The 19971-nt window shown below is 40.4% G+C and overlaps 1 protein-coding gene across 1 annotated transcript; it reads left to right on the top strand.

Moving 5' to 3' along the window:
- The first annotated feature begins 3666 nt into the window (after positions 1–3666).
- On the top strand, positions 3667–19599 carry hgfac (HGF activator). The gene is made up of 14 exons (XM_086165378.1): positions 3667–3896; positions 3983–4046; positions 5092–5185; positions 6814–6887; positions 6977–7120; positions 8722–8853; positions 10551–10661; positions 11094–11268; positions 12461–12558; positions 13513–13777; positions 15770–15909; positions 16223–16363; positions 16946–17088; positions 17769–19599. Exons 1-14 carry the CDS (start codon positions 3846–3848, stop codon positions 17940–17942), a joined length of 1806 nt encoding a protein of 601 aa, XP_086021504.1. The 5' UTR covers positions 3667–3845; the 3' UTR covers positions 17943–19599.
- The last annotated feature ends 372 nt before the right edge of the window (positions 19600–19971 follow it).

Below are 19971 nucleotides of genomic sequence, written 5' to 3'. Positions count from 1 at the left end.
TTTATGCTTAAAAAGAGGGCACTTTGTGATCTGTTAGGTGAACTTGTTAAAAGGGCGGTGACTGTGGAGACAATGAGAGCGAGACATGAAGAGAGATACCAGTGCAGGTTTACTCCTTCACAATGTTCTGGTCTCATTCATCCCTCTCATTTAATCTTGGCTTCTGTTAACATTAAAAAAAAAAAAAAAAAAAAAAAAAGGTGAAAAGTGACTTCAGACTTAATTTCTCAGGGCGGGTGAATTATGTCAGGTTCTAATGTTAGTAAATGTTTTGCTCAAAGCGCACCTTTTAAACAGAGGCCCTGGAGTGTTTTACTTTTCCTGAGTGATATTTTTTTAATTAAGTTTTATCTGCGAACACAGACTAATATTTTCCAGGCATAAAAGAATAACACTATCAAATCACAGTTAAGTTTTGCACGTATTAAAAAAAAACAATTATAATCAAATACTGACCCTGTATAAATATAACTATATATATATATATATAGTTATAGTTATAGTTATATATTTAGTTATTACATGGGTCTGGGCTTGATTGGGTCTTGGTTGAATCGACCTGTTTTTTGTTTTGCGTTGATCAATATTTTCTATGTTACAGAAAAATGTCATTACCTCTGGATAACAAAGTTTTGTTGTCATGGCATTTTGGAAAACAATTACCTTGCTTGCCCCAGGGGAAAAAAAAACACTTGCTATTTCAAGCGGTAGATAATAGCAAAGCAAATTAAATTAATTAGCAAGGAGAAGAAAAACAGAGATGTGAGAATGTTTTGAGTGTCTGTATGTTTAGGTGATTATTTTATCTTGTGTCATCATGCTTACTTAGTACACCTATCTATTATAGCAACACACTTGGTTACCTAATCTATTGACATGGATTAAACTTAAGAAATCCAAATAGCAGATCCCTCCATTGACCAATTGTTCAGGTCGGAAATCTAGGGTGGAGCAGAGAGACCAAGACCTCCCTCTCTCCGGCAACTTTGTCCCGGCTGTCTCGGGGAATCCAAAAGCTTTCCGAGGCCAGCCGAGAGACATCGTGCCTCCGGCTTGTCCTAGGTCTTCTTGGTGGTCTCCACCCAGGTGCCAGGAACAACTCAACAGGGAGGTGATCAGGATGCAACCTGACCAGATCCTTTCGCCAATTCATCTGGTACCTCTGGATGCGGAGGTAGCTGCTCTACTCTTACCTCTCTCAGATGGAAATGCTTCTCATCGCTTCTGTAAGGGAGAGCCATCCAGTGGAGGAAACTCATTCTGGCCGCCTGTATCTATGATCTTGCTCTGTCAGTCACTACCCACAGCTCATAATGGACAGTGGACCCAAATCTACCCAAGGCCGTTCGGGAGTCGTTCTCCATGAGCTTCCTGACGGTACCTGTCAGCGGCCTCCAGAGTCCCAGAGACCCAAATGGCCAGAAGGTTTCTTTCTTCAGCTTGACACCATCCCTCACTACCAACAGCTTCAGGAATTACCACCAAAACAGGCACCAACCACCTTATGCCCATAGCTCAGGTCTGCCGCCTCAACGATGGAGACAGGGAGCTTGGTCCACTTGGACATGGTCAAAGTCTCCAACAAAAGACCCTCACAGTATGTTGGTGCCAAGTGGACATATGTACACCCTTATGCCTGAACACGGTATCTGTAATGGACAGTAAAGGGACATTCCTCCCAATCTCAGCCTCCAAGGGCTCCAAGGGTTGGCCTCTTGAACAGTAAAGTCCCCAAGTAGAACATTGGAGTTGCCCGGCAGGAGTGCACCCTATCTAAGGACTCTAGAGACAGTGGGTACTTTGAGCTGCTGTTTGGTCCATAGGCACAAACAACCGACAGGACCAAGAAACAAAATGGGAGGCTACTGTCTCGTCCACTGGGTTGAACTCCAATGCATAGAGTTTGGCTCCCCTCCCTGGGGGCAACTCCATAATCTAAAAGGGTCCAACCCTTCTCAAAAAGACTGGTTCTAGAGCCCTAGCTGTGCATTGAGACAGGTCAAACTACCTCAAGCTGGAAACTCTTAGGTAGGAAACTCTGCCAGATACATGACATTCCTCGTCTCTAGGTCTTCATCCACCACTCTGGTCACAATGCAAGCAATCCCCTTACCTCTCCTCCGGATGGTGAGCCCATGGGATGGGAGACTCACTCTTCCTCCTTGCATGAGGAAGTCTGGAGTGGCAGAGAAGTATGTTAGACTGGTGCAGGACATGTATGCTAGCTGTGAGACACTGGTACGGTGTGCTGTAGGGGTAACAGAGAAGTTCAAGGTGGAGGTGGGACTCCATCAGGGATCAGCTCTGAGCCCCTTCTTGTTCGCGATGGTGATGGATAGGCTGACAGATGAGGTTAGACAGGAATCTCCATGGACCATGATGTTTGCGGATGACATTATGATCTGTAGTGAGAGCAGACAACAGGTAGAGGAAAATCTAGAGAGGTGGAGGTATGCTCTGGAAAGGAGAGGAATGAAAGTTAGTTGCAGCAAGACAGAATATATGTGTGTGAATGAGAGGAACTCCGGTGGAACGGTGAGGCTACAGGGAGTGCAGATCAAGAAGCTGGAGGATTTCAGGTACTTAGGGTCAACAGTCCAGAGCAACGGAGAGCGTGGAAAAGAGGTGAAGAGACGGGTCCAAGCAGGTTGGAATGGGTGGAGAAAAGTGTCAGGGGTACTATGTGATAGAAGACTTTCAGCCAGAATAAAAGGAAAGGTGTACAAGACAGTGGTGAGACCAGCGATGATGTATGGACTAGAAACTGTTACAATGACCAAAAGACAGCAGGCAGAACTAGAGGTTGCAGAGATGAAGATGTTCAGGTTCTCTTTGGCAGTGACCAGGATGGATAGGATCAGGAATGAGTCTATCAGAGGGACGGCACATGTTCGATGTTTTGGAGAGAAGGTCAGAGAAGCCAGACTGAGATGGTTCGGTCATGTACAGAGGAGGGATAGTAAATATATTGGTAGACGGATGCTGGAGTTGGAGCTGCCAGGCAAGAGGTCTCGAGGACGACCAAAGAGAAGGTTTATGGACGTAGTGAGAGAGGATATGAAGGTAGTTGGTGTGAGAGAGGAAGATACAGAGAATAGGGTTAGATGAAGAAAGTTGACTCACTGTGGCGACCCCTGACCGCAAAAGCCGAATGAGGAAGAAGAAGAAGAAGAAGAAGTTACTGGTGGCGACTCAAAGGATGCGGGTAAGCCTGAACTAAATGATCTCATAGATTTTGTTTCACTGGAAATTTGATAAAGGAACATTATGCCACAATCAATCCCCATTAGACCACGAGGACACCACCAGAGACCAAACTTGACTGTACTTTTCCACATAAAAGGAAATTGGCGTCATTTGTTTTTTCAAGCTGCGGCTTTACACCCCTGTTACCCCATCCTTCCAGATGGGATTATTTAATTCATCCAAATGTTTGGTAACAACACGTGTTTAATTATTATTATTATTATGTTAAATTTGTAACCACACACACACACACACACAAGCGCACGCCTCCCTCCGGAAAGTTTGTCCAGGGGTGTTCTCCGTAAGGGGGTGGAGGGGGTGACTGGGAAGGTGTGAATGGAACTCCGGCCGTGGGGGAAACACTGTCGATGCCTCATCGACACACCAACTCCATGACGCAACGGATTTACTCAACGCGGCTCAAAAAAGCGAGAGACAGGATTGTACTTGCAGGGCTCCATGCGGCTCCTGTGACAGGCGGCTGGCCGAGGACGCGCAACCCGGTGGAAACAACGTGACGCGCGGATCGATCTCCTGCTGACTTCGGTGGGGGAAAAAAAAACAAAACAAGGATAACAACGTGACTGCGCACTGTGACCATGACACGCACGGCGTGGGTCTTCTTGCTGTGTGTTTTCATCGCACGGGTGGTGAGTTTTTTTTTAACCCCAAAGCTGCACACGAGAGACGGCAGGCAGAGAACTGGTAGTTACGCTCTCCCGTTCCCTGAACGCAGCGCCTTCCGGTCCAGGGTTCTGAAGGTGGCGCCTCCGACGATCCGTTCACGGAGAGCCGGAAAGGTAAGTTTTTGCTGAGCCTTTCCGAAGGTCTTGTGTTTTATTTTGGAGATTAAGAAATAGAGGAAGGTGTGCACGTTGAATTGGGAATAAATCTAATAAAGTTGCACCTGGAGGAGTTGAACTTTACAGGCGGGAGTTTGAACTTAAAGTTCACTACTGTATTATTTCAACTTGTATTTTGAATTTAATATTTCAACGTACATTCTCAATGAAGTTTCCTTAAGGAAACGTTTGCACCTTGTTAAATTAATGCAAAATTATGCAGGGGAAAAAAATTCAATTTATTTCTTCAATGATTATTTCCTTGTAGACATGAAAAGATTTTCTTGTGGTTTTAATCTGTTTTAAACCCCCTGTGTTTACTCATTACTCACACACACATAAACACAAATTAATATGATTTGAAGAGCTGTTCTTTCACTAACTATGCAACATCATTTTATTATCACGGGCAAAGAAAGGTGCACAATGTCAGAAGAGTATGAGTTCCCTTAATTTTGCTGCAACTTAAAACAAAATTTATGAAACAACATAATTTATAAAGCAGCTGTGCTAGGATGAGAGAACTTTTCTTTTTTTTTTTTTTTCCAAAAAAATGTGTTTTAAACAAGTTGATCAATGACCTAAATATTCTGTAAACCAATGAATAGTCATTGCACTGGGGTTTGCTGTATTTTAGATATTGATTTTCATTCCTGTGTTTGCATATGTGCCTTTACATACACAGTACCTTCAAATACAAATTTAAGAATAACTTTTAATCATGGTGTTCAAATAAGTGATTTATTATATGTAAACCTATATTATATATTTTCAAATATTAGTGGGACCCTTTAAGCAATGCCACCTGTGTCTGTTCAACATTCGTCTTTGAAAGAGTAAACATATTTGCCTTGTAATATACAAAAATATGATTTAAACCAGTTGCTGTTTAAATGCAGAATATTGAAACCACAATATTGTTCCTGTAACCTTGTGTTCTGACCATCTGGTTTCAGTAAAAGTCACAATTTTTTTTTTTTTTTTTTTTTTTTTTTGTCGGCAGTTCTTACGACATCAGGCAAGGAATGTAAATTCCCATTTCGTGAAGGTGGCAGAATTCATCATCAGTGCATCAGCTTATCATCCTCAAGGCCATGGTGAGTCTTAATCTTTCCTATTAGCCAACTGTTTGGATGCACTACAAATTTGTGTGTTAATCACACATATTAATGGCGTTCCCATCAAAATACAATGGGCCAGAAGACAACTCAACTCGCAGGTAGAAATTACCCCACGTCATAGTTGGTCAGTCATACGAACCATCCGCCTCGCAGAGGTATGTCACCAACTTATTGCATATTTATCAGTGGAATTTCCATGATATAATCCTGGCAGTGACTTGAAGTTGACGCATTGTTGTGGCTAGTAAACAGAGTGCAGTCTGCCTTTTTACGCCCCTTAGTGAGAAGATAATGCTGAAAAAGAGTTGTTGTGAAATAATTTTGAATGATGTAATGCCGGCTGTCACAAACTGACCGTTGCGGAGTTGCAGGTGGGTTTGCTCATTTAAGTCTGAATCTCAGACACAAGATAGTGTTTCCATGGTGAGGAGAACTGTAACAAAAATCCTCCAAAAAATCTAATCATTCCTGCGGTCAATGACAGATGTATTACTTCATACAGTTTATCCGTGGGGTTGTGTAAACAGCTGTCATTCATTTTTTCTATTACTTATGATTGCGACACAGGAACTTCTTCAATTTCATACTGTTATTCTCACCCTGGCAAGCCTCAAACTGGAAGAGGGGTTTGCGCTGGCAAGTTGGAGAATCAGGATATATATAGATATATCTATATATATCTATATATATCTATATATATTTACAGTAGATCAGTGTTGCTTGTCCTTTAACACAGAAAGTCAGCTCAGTCCTAAAAAACTCGTTTTCATGATGTGCTCACTGTTAGTATAGATTGTATCACGCAGAGCTATGATTGCGGTACTTTCCAGAATTAAATCCATAATTTGGAGGAGCAATGAGTGTTCCTTTGGTTAACTTTGCGACTGACGGCGCTTTCTTTGAATTAAATAAATAACAATTATCAAGGAAAAAAAAAATCCATATTAAATATCAATACTTGTAAAAAGAGTCTTGTAAAAGTGATATCGATTGAACTCATTCACAAGTCCTCTGTTACAGGTTCCGACATGTACTGAATCAAGATTCCCTCTCGCGTTTCAAGTCTATTACAGCGTTATGTCGGTCGTGCAGGTTTCCCGCAGATGGGTCCTGAAGTTGGAAAAGCAGACATTGAATACCCTCATGATCTTTCCCGTACGCAGTAAAATAGTAAATTAATATGTTTTGTTACTTCTCAACTCTGTCAAAATGTCTTGAGGTTATTGCCACAATAATTTCGTATGAAAATGTAAATTATGCTTACCAGCGTCTTGAACAATTTCCGCCCTTGGCAAACTCACGAGGCATAAAGCATGGAAATCCACCAACATTCCCCTGGTTTCCTGTCAAAACTCCCAAACCAGAAACAGTTGTACAAAAGGGCTGAGATTATACTGTTTTTTTTTTCTTTTTGTTCATACGTTTTTTTGTATACTCATTTGATATCAGATTATATACATACAGATAAAAACCAAAGCGGAAACATCTCCCTTTGATGTGAGGAACATGTATTGGTCAATCCTGGAGAAAGAAGATGTCAAGACATTTCCCAAACTGTAAGACTTGCGATGGATTTAACTGAAATTCTCTGTGTCCTGTCGTAGGTGCTCTCTGACTCCGAATTTTGATCGGGACCGGCGGTGGGGCTTCTGTGTGCCGGAGATAAGAAAACCAGATGGTTTGTTGCCACGCATGCGCTCATAAGACCTTGACGGTTTCAAGTTTGCTGTTGTTTACACTCTACCTTTCCCCGTCGGTGCCGTTCAGTGTTTGTCAACATGTCACGAAGAACCGCAAATCCATGCCAGCAGAATCCTTGTCGGAACGGAGGCTCGTGCACGTCGAGCCCTTCCAGCTTCTGGTTCCAGTGCTCCTGTCCTGAGAGCTTCACCGGGAGGCTGTGCGAGCAGAGTAAGTGCCGACATCCTTTTTAATCGAATTTTTTTTTTTGTTTCAATGAATTGACAGGGCTTGATACCTTAGTGAGTCTGAAATGATGCGCATGTAGCATCGGGTCCATTTCTGGTTGGGTCACATGACTGAAAATCAGAAATCCAGTCGCCCACTACTCACCGTCACGCTGAAAGAAGTCAGGTGGAGGTTTTGTTGTCTGATTAACTTCTCTTGGGGTTTTTTACAACACCTCTTCTTCTTTTCCTTACGGACGCTCCATTCAGGGTTCAGGGTCCATCTAACTCTATTCTCTACATCCTCAACTCTCACAGCAACTAACTCCAAGTCCTCTTTCACTCCATCCATAAATGTTCTCTTTGGTGTTCCTCCTGCAAACCCCAACATCCTTAAACTAATATATTCATTATCTCTCCTTTCTACATGACTGAGCCGTCCTCCTTCCTCAAGCCACACAGCATTGTTGGTGTCACCGCTGTCTTGTACACGTTTTCTTTCGGTCCGGTTGATTCTCTTTTATCGCACATAATCCCTGACACTTTTCTCCACCCCTTTCCTAAATGGGGGTTTTACAACACAATCTTTGTAAAAAAAACCTCCAGGAACTTATCGTGACTTCCTCTTAGTGAGCTGCTAATTTTCATTTCGATTTGAGCTGTACCATTATGATATTGGTTATTTACAGGACTGTCTCAGAAAATTAGAATATTGTGATAAAGTTCTTTATCTTCTGTAATGCAATTAAAAAAAAAACAAAAATGACTTTTTCATGATATTCTAATATTTTGAGATAGGATTTTTGAGTTTTCTTAAGATGTAAGCTATAATCAGCAATATTACAATGATAAAAGGCTTGCAATATTTCAATTGATTTGTAATGAATCCAAACATTTTTGTTTTTGTGATTTGCATTACAGAAGATAAGAACTTTATCATAATATTCTAATTTTCTGAGACAGTCCTGTAGTTTTACCTGATATGAATGGGCGCTAAGCTCTACTTTTGAAAGAGATGGAAGAAAGAGGGGAAAAGGGTATCTGAAATGGGAAAAATATGTGGGGACATAACCGCCCCGGGAGATTTACAGAAACTGGCCATTCAGAAGAGAGAAGGCTTTTAGGGAGAGGGTCTGCTGAAGACGCAGCTGTTGAACTCGACTTCTCAGTCAGAGGATAAACAAAGGAGTCGCATTAAGCCCTGGTTTAAAGTAAATACCTGTCATTTCTGTCTAAGCTACTCGAGTGGCATCCCAGAATAAAATATAAGACTGGTAATTAGTATAATGTGCCCCCTTGAAAAAGCCTTAGTCAAGTTATCTGTGTCATCTGTTGGATGAGCCAGATGTTTTCTGAGCACGTAGGTAGATAGATTGACGGGGTAAAGTTTTTCCAATTTTATACAGTGGGGAGTTTTGAAATATTTGATGGCACGTTATGTAAAGTATATTTTGTTGCTCTTTGCTCAAATAACTATATATTCAAAGGAACCGAGCAGAGTGGAAGTGCCTGCTCCCGTCGGCTGACCAAACGTAGCGTCCCGCACCTCAGCGGGGCCCTCCTGTTCCCCGTCTCGCATTTCAACTTGTTGTGTCGGCTTTTCAGAAAAGTGCTACGAAACCGTACACCTGCGCTTTTATGACATCGGAGAATCTTGGGGACGAGTTCACCTGCGGAATGTAGAGCAGTGTACATGCATCGCAGGAGAAATCAAGTGTGAAAGAGTCTCATACACGGGTAAGACACATTGCACCGTGTAGATATCTGCTTTTTACCGTTTTAAAACAAATCATATAAGACCAGATTGAAATCATGCATTTACAATGAATAAATGCAGGCGACAAAATTTACACAATGCTAGTTTCATTATATACTTTGTTCAGATATACGTACTTTGTTCAGATGAACATCATCACCACCGAGGCCCGATTTGCTGTATTCCTCGCTTTTCACATATTTCTCTTGTCCTGCCACAAAAAATAAAAATTAAACAAAAATTAAAAAAAATAAAAAACAACCCAAAACAAAGAGTCGGGTCTTCTCCCAACTTGCAGAACTTTTTTTTCTTGTCGCTCCTCCCAGCCCGAGATATAAAGACAAGCCCTACCTTTTCTTTGATCAGAGCTCCATGGTTACCACAGTATCCTTGCTATGGAAGAAAAGACAGATTATATGACTCACTGTGACTAAGGAATGGTATTTTAGGACACACCCCATCGGTCCATAAGGAACGTTCGTTTCAAAGAGGGGATGTTCATGGGCATTGAAAGCTCCCCTACATTAAAAGGGAGTGAGGCACCCAGGTGGCGTCACGCTCCTGTGATTGAAACAGTTCTGTTGGCGTGATATAAGATCTTATCTTCAACCGGCCTTGAAGAACGCACACTCCTTTGGTGAAATGAACCTAAATGTGGAGACGTGTTGTCACATGTTTCCAACATTAATTTTTGGTGTTAAGAGTTGATATGAAATAAAGAAATGAATTATAAATGCCAAATGCAATTTAAAATTAATTTAAAAAAATCTTTATGCAGTGATTTCTCCTTTATTAAACCTCATTTGCCTTCGCAGAAAAGCAAATTTCACCCGACGATTTGTTTGCAAATTAAAAAAAAAGGGGTTTCCTCTATAGCAAGGGTGTCAAACTCAATTACACCGTGGGTCAAAATTCAGAACTGGGACAAAGTCACGGGCCAACATTGATATTTATTGAAAAAAAATCTTCCCCCAGATATAACAATGAACCTTTACATATGGAGCCAAACAAATTTTGCTTGAAAACAAAATATGGAACAAGCATAGCTTAATGCTATACTAAATATAGCTTAATATTGCACACATGCAAAATACTGTTTTCTGCCTAAGGAGCAGGGCACCAGTATAAACATAGGGTTGCTATGACTACTGTACACAGAGGCGAGGGCGTTTATGAGTCCTCTTGTAATTTTCGTGCCAAAACACCAGCAGAAAATTCTGGGATTTGTAGAATTAGCTGTACATGCACTGTAGACTATCCCGACGGGCCGGCTCTAATAGTCATTTGGTATGGCTTTGCGGGCCAAATATAATTATAGTGTGTGCCAAATATGGCCCGCGGGCCAGAGTTTGACACCTTTGGTCTATAGGTTCAAAATCTAGAAATAAGAAAGTTAATTGAAAATTGATGCATCCTAAGATTAGTTAGCAGAAAAACAAGGTAGTCTTTCCATTCGCAATACGCAGGAGACCAAACAAAACCGATGAATCTATGAAGGCCGTTGTTAAAATCAAATAATGATGTTAGCCATCCCATCAGTCGCTGAGGCACTTGTACGGCAAGGCTTAAAAAACACACATGTCAAGATTAAGTCAAAGTTTGACACTCAGCATGTGTAGGAGAGAACACTGACACAAAATCAGCGGTGTTAAAATCCAGTTTGCCTTGATGTGTTTAGTTTGCCGTGTGAACGCTTGTCAGAATGAGGGGACGTGTCGAATGATAACAGCCACTGGCAAGGAGGTGTGCTACTGCAGGCGTGGCTTCAGCGGAGCGGACTGCAGCCTGGGTGAGTAACAGCATGTTTGCCAGTGTGTCTGAAATTTTGTGGGTTACTATGATTTATAATCTGCAGAGTCACTAATAGTTATATTGCATCATTGGACAATATCTCACATGTATTTCTGAGTTGCGTATGTTCTTACTGTCCCGTGCACGTCTGCGGGTGTGTGAGTGTGTTTAATGACGACCACAGGTAAAGACATGACCGGGCTGCTAAACCAGTCCTCGGCTTTTGAAACAGTTGTTAATGTAAAGATAGGGTTTTTGAAAACTTGTTCCCGCTGATTCCGATGTAAAGAAAAGAAGCCTTTCGTCACACGCTTCAATTCCGAAATGATTGTTTTATCGTGGTTTCCCGGCTGAATCGCTGTCGACGCTCTTTAGACGCGTTGTTTATTTTGTATATATGTATTCCTATGTTTGTGTTGTGTTCCTGCAGAACCAGAGACAAAGTGCTATCGTGGCAAAGGTGCAGCCTACCGAGGGGTGGTGGGAACCACCGTGTCTGGTGCCCGTTGTCTACCGTGGAACTCGGAGCTGATGTTTGATGAGTTTCATGTGGGCACCGTGGATGCCTCGCCCCTCAAGGGCCTCGGGGAGCATGCCTACTGCAGGTGTGTGCAGAAAGATCTTGATAATTATGCACCTGGCTATATTTCTGATCGCCTCGTGATAAAAGAAAACAGTTTTTGAGTGTTTGGGAGTCAAGACATGTATCTTTGTGTTTTCTCCTTCAGAACCACTCTGATATTCACTCAGATATACCACTGAACACTCAGTGTTCTGCTAGTGGGTCAAACTTAAGATTTCTTGGGTTGGACTGGTGATGATCATTTTTCAGAGTGGGGGTCGGGGGAGGGGGGGGTCTATTCTCTTATAAATGGCAGGAAAAGCCCTGTAGTCCAATTAGATTTGCTAATGTATTAATTTAGCTAATATTCCTTCAATGCTTACTTTAAATCTATGTTGTCAGAATTTGGCAACTGTTAATCAATTGATATTTAGCTAGTGGCAATAATGTGATGTCCTGTAATGATAATCTCCATTACCCATCTCTTACTTTCGAATTGAGCCATGAGTAGCGAATTAAAATGGGAGATCCAACTGAAAACTGTTTTTGAACTCAGTGTCACTGAACACACCAGCAGGCGAGCTCACTCATCCTATAACCAACTCCTCTCAGCAGGTAGCATCAGATAAACTATCTAACTATCCCAGGTTAAAATTCCATATTTCGTTTGCAGCCCGACCTGATCTGTAGCCATATTTTCATCCAATCCACTCAGCCGCTTCCCTTAAAAACGCATAAAGCACTTTAGAAAAGCTCAAGGTGAACGCAAATTGTTTGCATCTTATACTATCTACTCCAGATACACTCTTTTCCATTTCTTATTGCTACCCTTAGATATGGTTGCTATGGCTACCACGCAGCATGCCAAAGGAAAAAAAAACCTACATGCCTTAAAATATTCCCAATGAAGGGATATGCTGATTTTGTCAAACAGGGTTCTTTGTCACAAAGACACAGCCAGAAGGTTTGTCGGACTCCGACGCATCTCCTTCGTCTTTTGCCAAATTGCTAGATGAATTCGCAAATAGCGGCTTTAAGATATTTGCCGACGCACGGATGAAATGAAAATATTTGCCATCTGTGGCCATTGGGGGAACGTCAGACTCAGTATCTGATCATCAACTCAAGCATCTCATCCGCTGTGGTTCACTGATTGTATGCTTTAAAATACATCATATCAAGTCTTCACACATTGTTGGTTATGTGTGTGTTTTTTCTTTCTTTTTTTTTTTCAGAAACCCAGATGGAGATAAGATGCCCTGGTGCTACATACTAAATCACAGCGCCATCTCCTGGGAGTACTGTGACATCCCCTCCTGTGTGTTGTCCCTCAGTGAGTAAACATGATTTGGGCGGTCGGACCAGATATTCAACATTTATAAGACGAAATATTTTATCGGACAAAATGCCGGTGTTATAGATGATAACTGACGGTAATACCTGCGGTTTCCTCCCTCGGTCGATTCTCCCAGCGCGGTTTACCGGTTCAAATAACAGCTCCACTTTATATGATAAGCCTGTGTGTATAATTAAAACAAGCAAGTCTGGCAATACAGCTAATCTCCCTTCTGATATGCGGCTTTAAAAAATATAGCCAGAATAGAAAAGGGAGGAAATAAGAATTAACACACCCTCTGCTCTGTCAATGATATCATGTCAGCTCTAGCCAGCTGACATGATTAAATTGTGAGTGGGACTGGGCTCAGTTGGCTCTTTAGTGAAGATAAAGTTATTTACAGAATCCAAAAGATCTTCCCAAAGACTGTGCCTTCTGCAAGTTTTTTTTTCCAAACTGAGCTTTATTATATTCTTAAACAGCTTTGGCTTTCTCATAGAGGAGAATTGGACAGCACTAAAATGCAATATATTCAAAAGAATTATTCCTCTGATGAGAAAGGAAAACATCCACATTTACTTACTGTTGAAGGTATTGTAGGTAGGAAAAAAATCTGAATTAAAATTTAATTTAATTTAATTTAATTTAATTTAATTTAATTTAATTTAATTTAATTTAAAATAAAAGCAATTTTATTTTGTCAGGCAACAATCTTGCATCTAGGATTTGATGGTGTAATTACACTGCTCAAAAGATAAAGGGAACACCTGGATATCCATTGTGTTGTTTCAGTGTTTCATTTAATTTTTTGCACATTGTATATTTTAGAATTCTCTCCGTATCAAAAATATTTAAAATGCGAAGGAGCATAGATGCAGCGATATCTCCCCCCAGCCCTAAATGTACCTCTTAAGCTTCTGTACAAATAATAATGTTTTTCTCTTCATGTAGTTTCCTCCAAAAGGACTGACTTAGTACAGGCCCATCCCAGAATGATCAAACCTCTCTGGACCAAACCAACCAAAAAGCCAGTGTGTGGAAAAAAGCACAAGAAGAGGTTCTCGATACCCAGAGGACGGATCATGGGCGGGAGCTCAGCGCTGCCTGGCGCTCACCCCTGGATGGCAGCCATCTACATCGGCCAGTCAGATTTCTGTGCCGGCACACTGATTTCCTCCTGCTGGATCGTGTCTGCTGCTCACTGCTTCCTCCGCAAGTACGACACGGGCGCTCATGAATCTATATTTATAGGATGGAATAGGATAGAACGTTATTGATCCCATGGGAGACTCCCCCAGGGGGGAAAAAAATATAATATATTCATGTCACTGCGGGGATATTCTTTCGAAAGCTTTCATTTTTTTTCCCCACAATGTCCCTTTAGAGCTCTTTTCAAAATGCGTAAATGAACACTTTGGGAAGCAGAAAACCCGGGGCCTTCATCCTCTCCGAGTCATTTTCGGATCGTTGAAACCGAGGAGGAGATCACGATTCCGAAATCACGTGATTTGAAGACCCCGCGCCCTCCCACCCCCGACCCCCCAGCTTCACAACTTCTTGACCAGGCTATATTTAGACAAGCTCCCGCTTCGAGGAAATCCTATAAACGTCCCGTCCACGGACACCGATGACATGCTTATATAGCTTTGTCAACAAATAGTTGTCATTGTTCAAATTCAAAAACAGGTTCATTTATGTCAACGTGTATAAAAGTACTAACTAGTGCAACAACAACTAAAAATGTACATAGAAACACATTTCCTCGAAATTCACCTCAAAAAGATTGATACCAGGCGGGGTTTTCCCTTAAACGCAAAGTGCTTAAGGGATGCGCTTACCTCGCTCTTATTACCTGATAAAATTTGAATAAACCAATTAGAGCAGAATAGGAGTTCATTAAACTCGAAGGTACAAAGTGTCTGAGTCTAGTCACGTTTATTCTGATAGCCGCGAATCACAAATCACAGACAGATGCTTTTGGGGAAAATACAAGAGAAATCTCGGATTATGTTTATTGAGACTGATTCGCCGAGAGAAAGAAGCAGCTGTCACAGCAGATATAGCATGTTTATACCTCAATATATTATGGTGCAAGGTAAAAAAAAAAAAAAAAAAATCCTTCTTAATTTCTGCTTTTCTTGCTGTAGTCAGAAAACTCAGGCTTATTTCTTTTTTGAGAGCTTTATTTTAGAAGTGAGACGTTCGCCTGAATCCAGGTGATGAGAAAGGGTTGTGTTTGAACCACAAGCCTCTCTGCATTGAATTCTCATTAGAATAACACACAAGGATGAATAAACATTTTTAAAAAAGTCAGCTTTAAGGTGAAGACCAGAAATAACAGAAAATGTGCCAATCCCTTTTAGCAAGACTTTGAGTGCTGGAACCAAAACTATGACAAAGGTGTAAAAATAAAAACGCGGTGACGCACATTTTTGGGCTTGAAAAACAGAAAGATATTGAAAATAACTTTATTTAAATCTGCATTCAAATTTTAACATTAAAAAAATCCAGCACTTCAATGTAGAAAGTGAGGTTAGCATATCTTCCCCCCCGTTACTCTCCGTTGCACTCCTATTGTGACTTGTTGTTAATCTGCCATTAATTTTCATTTTCAAAGATATCGCAATCAGGCGTTATTCTGATAACCAAATTTCCTGTCGATTAATCGGTTCCAGACTGTGCTTAAGAATGTGCTGGGTTTCAATGAAACTGGACTCGATGGTCTTTTCCAAGTTTCACGCTTACATAACTCGTCAGCCAGTACAACCTGCTTTTAATCGAATAAAAGTACATGCATCAAAGAACTTCCTGATATATTGAAAGTTTCCTCCCATAATTAAATCAATCTTTTGTCATGGCACTTCCACTGCTCAGGAGTGAAGACAGACATATCTCTGTCTTGATAGAAAAGTAGCAAAACAGACAAGAAGAACTTTTTTTATTTAATCCAGGGTGAGCATTCACTTTGATATTATCAATTACAGTGCATGATGACAAAGTTTTGAAATCCTGTGTGTTAACTCTTAATTACAGAGGTAAAACATCAGATCGTAGCATCGGTAGCTTCCAGCCAGACGTGTTGTGACAAGAAACGCTCCCTGAGTCATTTGAGTGTAACGACAAGTATAAATTCGGTCCAGACAATAGAAGCTGGGCTCTCTGACGTCAGGACGAACACACACACTAACGCTTGAAATGTCTCCCGCAGCCCTCTGGAGTCTCAGGTGCGCGTGGTTTTCGGCCAGCAGTTTTTCAACTACAGCGGTCCCTACAGCAAAACGTTCGGGGTGGAGAAATACATCTTTCCCAAACAGTTCTCTGTGTATAATCCAACTCTGCATGACATCGGTAATCAATAAATGCACACACACACAAACGCGTACTCATGACTAATATTAACAATATTGCTGTCTGTATTCTTTAAAAAGTACAAATTCACGTAAGACTGTGGTTCGCTTGTGCAGCTGTGCATCACTGAACAGCCGTGTCACCAGGCTTCCCAACATAAACACACACACACACACACACACACTCATGCAAACAACTCCAGTGACGCATGTGGCACTTTTTGAGGGTGTAAGAATCTTTTAGTCCACCATTTGTTTGTTTTTTTTCAATTGTATTTTTGCAGGATGTGTAAAACCCTTCTTCTGTTTGGCAGTTCTGGTGAAACTGAAGAAGCAGGACGGCCGCTGTGTGCGCAGGAGCCCCTTCATTCGGCCCATTTGTCTTCCGGACAAAAAGATGGTGTTCCCCGATTACTACTGCTGCGCTATCAGTGGCTGGGGATACACGTATGAGAGTGAGCGATAGGAGAATCGTGACACTTCTGTTTTATTACCGTTATTAAATTGAGGTTTTTGTACTGAAATCGCCTGCCTGACCTTGTTGAGTCTAATGGGGGCCACAAGTCAGTGTCCTCCTGGTGCAGAGGCTTCACGGTCAGGAGGGGCATCCGACGTAAACATATGCAAATCAAATATGCAAATCACTTTATTGATACTATTAAAAATAATAGAAGAAAATCAATAAACTGTAATATAATCCTTTTTTTACATATGGTATGTTGCTAGATGCACTCTGGGACATCACTACTCCGTTAAATGTGTGCTGAGGTGTTAGAATGGAAACAAAACAGAGCTCAGCACCCTTGAGTTTTGATTTTGTCATTTAAGCTGTGTGCTTTGCAAATATACCAACTACTTTTCTTGGATTTCACACTTCTATCAAAATGTCATGATCAGTAGCTCCTTAAAACATCTCAAAAATATGGTTGCCGAGCAGCAATCGACTCTTAAAAACTGGAAGTCTGAGGCATTTCATCGTAAATCCAAGTGTCGACATTTGTATATGATTACATACGTGTGTTTATTCTTATCAACAGAAGAGAACAGATACTCGCACCTGCGGGAGGCTGGAGTCAGGCTGGTTCCTCAGGACGTTTGCAATAAGCCAGAAGTTTTTGGCAACCATGTAACTTCTGACATGATCTGCGCCGGGCTCAATGGCTGCACCGACGCCTGTCAGGTAAGGACAACAAGAACAGTCGTCTATGAATTGTTTAGAAAATGCTATCAGAAGGTTATGCATTAGCAAGAAACACAAAAAAAAACAACAGAACCTGTCCGATATTTAATACGATTTGGGTTTAATGTGTTCCTCTGCTACTCAGCTGTATTCGTCAACATCAGCCTTTCGCTGGTTAATCAGTATCAGTGTTTTTGTTGGCGATGTTAAAACCTTACAAATCAGTGAATTTTAACAGAAAATATCTGTTATGCTTTCATTCCCAGCAGCCGTCCAGCTGCACGCCGACACTGTTTTGGCCTCCATTTTTGACCTGTTTACATTAAAACTGACGCCTTTTAAAAATGGATTCAACTGATGTCAATACTGAATTAAACAATTTACAGTGTTTAAAAAGGCCATGTGCAAAAACAACTGGCTGGCAGTACTGATGGATTTTATACACCAATAATAACTGACATATCTGATTTTGTGTTAATATCAGGAAATTCTCCCACAGTGAACTCCGGGAAGCTATTTTAAGCTTCTTTGCTTTTGAACCAAATGTTCCAATTAAATGTTTTTCTATCAGGTTAAGTGCAGTTTGTAGTGATACAAAAGATCTGAGAGTAGCTGTTTGTGCAGCTCTGCCTTGATCGTGTGATGTGCACAATTTATTTACATGTGTGTGTTCTACTCAGGGTGACTCAGGGGGCCCCCTGGCTTGTGCGAAAGGTGACGTCAGTTTCCTGTATGGGATAATCAGCTGGGGCGAAGGCTGCGGCCGCACTGGAAAACCTGGCGTTTACACAAACGTGGTTAAATATTTGGACTGGATCCATTCGGTGATCAAACGTAAACCCAAGAATTCGTGAATGGACATTCCTGCTTAAATATGGGCTTTTGTACAATCCTCTACTTGAACTGTTTTCTTTTTAATGCTATGTATTGTGAATGGTTATTATCTTTAACTGTGAAGAGTTTGACTGAACAAATCTGATTTTGTTTTTTTTAAACAATGAGACATACAAGAAAGGAAAAACAAGTAATATGATGCAATTTTGATGTAATTAGATGTCACCAAAAATTACCAAAAGTAATGAATATCAATTACAAGACACCTACACATAGGTAATCACACGGAAAAAGGGAAAAACATGAATATGGAAAGCAAAGAGATCAAAGAAGAAGATATCTATGTATGTATATTTTTATAGTAATGTATCTATATATCAATAGCCATATCTATACTTCACTCAGGAAAATCACATTTATTTTTATTTGAATTTTAAATGTGTTGTTTTGTTTTATATATTAGATACCTAACAGCAACATTATATAACATAGTTTTTGCAATTGTAAAATGGTGCTTACTTAAATATGACCTCTGTAGTTCAAATATAGATGTAAAAAATGTCTGGAACTTTACAACTGAATCAAAAGGTTCATTGTGACTGAGTGTGACAGAGGAATTTCATTTTTTTTCTCATCGTAAAATTCACCCAAAAACATTTCCAGGTTCGATTTAGTTCAATTTGTCAAACTTGACGCTTTGTGTCGGTCGTGTGACGCGATCAAAAGCTCAGAGAAAGAAAGTGAGCGGATGTCACTCAGAGGTTATTCTGTCAACATGTTCGGGTGATTATAAATATCTTTCTCACGCAGGAGGACCTACAGAGATGTATTTATAGATGCACAAAGAGAAAATGCTGTCATCATTTGCACACAGCTAAAGTTCAGCTGAAAGGTTGCGTGGATAAAAGAACGACTCATTGAAAGAAAAAGTTCTTTAAGGATGAAGATGTATTTCAATGCACTTAAACGTGTACGTTTCTCATATTTCATTGTATCTTTTTTTTTATTTATATGGATGTAGAATGGATGTTTTTATGAGTTTGTCATATAATAATCGGCAAAATTAAAAGGGTTTTCCTCTAATGTGTTAAGGCTTACAAATTATAGAAAGCATATTCATTTCTAGTCCTTTGAATGGAACAGATGAAAAGAACATGTGATTTGTAGAAAATGAAATGTGAAATGAGCTTAAATTCCTAAAATTCCTTTGTAAGAAATTCCATTTCTTTATAATTAAATACACAAGCCTTTTCAACTCAGTCTAAATGCACATTTGACAACATCAGTTCAAATGACACACCTGGAAAATACAAACTTGTCATTTTTCCTGATCTTGCAAATATTGAATTTTAAGTAAAAGATGATCGATGACAAGGCTGCATCTAAACAATTGATACAGTTTCAATGGACCCCCTGAGCCAGAATGCCGGATATTGCATCCAGGGATGGACCCCTCACTTGTTTCTTCACAGCCTTCAAGGTCCGATACAAACATCAGCACAGAGAGAGAACCAACTATTGGTCTGAGAGGAAGTTCTATTTAGATTTTTTTTTCCTAATCTAGAAATCCAATCAATCAACAGCGGCAGCGCAGGGGTTACAATGTGTATGAAAGCAAATGATTTACTAAAATGTTTGCAGACACGCTTATTGATAAATAAAACCTTTTAATATTTATTCCAGAACTCTGAACTACCTGTGTGCGTTGATTTCTTTTTCTTACATATGGTCTATATAATATATATATATATACTGCTCAAAAAAATAAAGGGAACACTTAAACAACACAATGTAACTCCAAGTCAATCACACTTCTGTGAAATCATAGTGTCCACTCAGGAAGCAACACAGATTTATTTTGACTCGTTTTAAGGACATTACATCAAAGTTGGATCAGCCTGGAGTTTGTTTTTACACTTTAATTTTGAGTGTGATTCCTAATCCAGACCTCCATGGGTTGATACAATTGATTTCCATTGATCATTTTTGTGTGATTTTGTTGTCAGCACATTCAACTGTGTAAAGAGCAAAGTATTTCATAAGAACATT

This window comes from Fistularia commersonii, chromosome 19, assembly GCF_037954325.1.
Source record: "Fistularia commersonii isolate RoL2024-O1a breed Wild chromosome 19, RoL_Fcom_v1.0, whole genome shotgun sequence".
NCBI lineage: Eukaryota > Metazoa > Chordata > Actinopteri > Syngnathiformes > Fistulariidae > Fistularia > Fistularia commersonii.
The sequence above is the reverse complement of the archived record's forward strand: the minus strand, read 5'-3'. Positions and strand labels throughout refer to the sequence as shown.

Excerpts from the sequence above, each read along its gene's own strand:
- hgfac (XM_086165378.1), top strand. The coding sequence starts at position 3,846 with ATGACACGCACGGCGTGGGTCTTCTTGCTGTGTGTTTTCATCGCACGG. Across the intron at positions 13,778-15,769 it reads GCTCACTGCTTCCTCCGCAA|CCCTCTGGAGTCTCAGGTGC; the intron begins GTACGACACGGG and ends TGTCTCCCGCAG. Across the intron at positions 15,910-16,222 it reads TCCAACTCTGCATGACATCG|TTCTGGTGAAACTGAAGAAG; the intron begins GTAATCAATAAA and ends TCTGTTTGGCAG.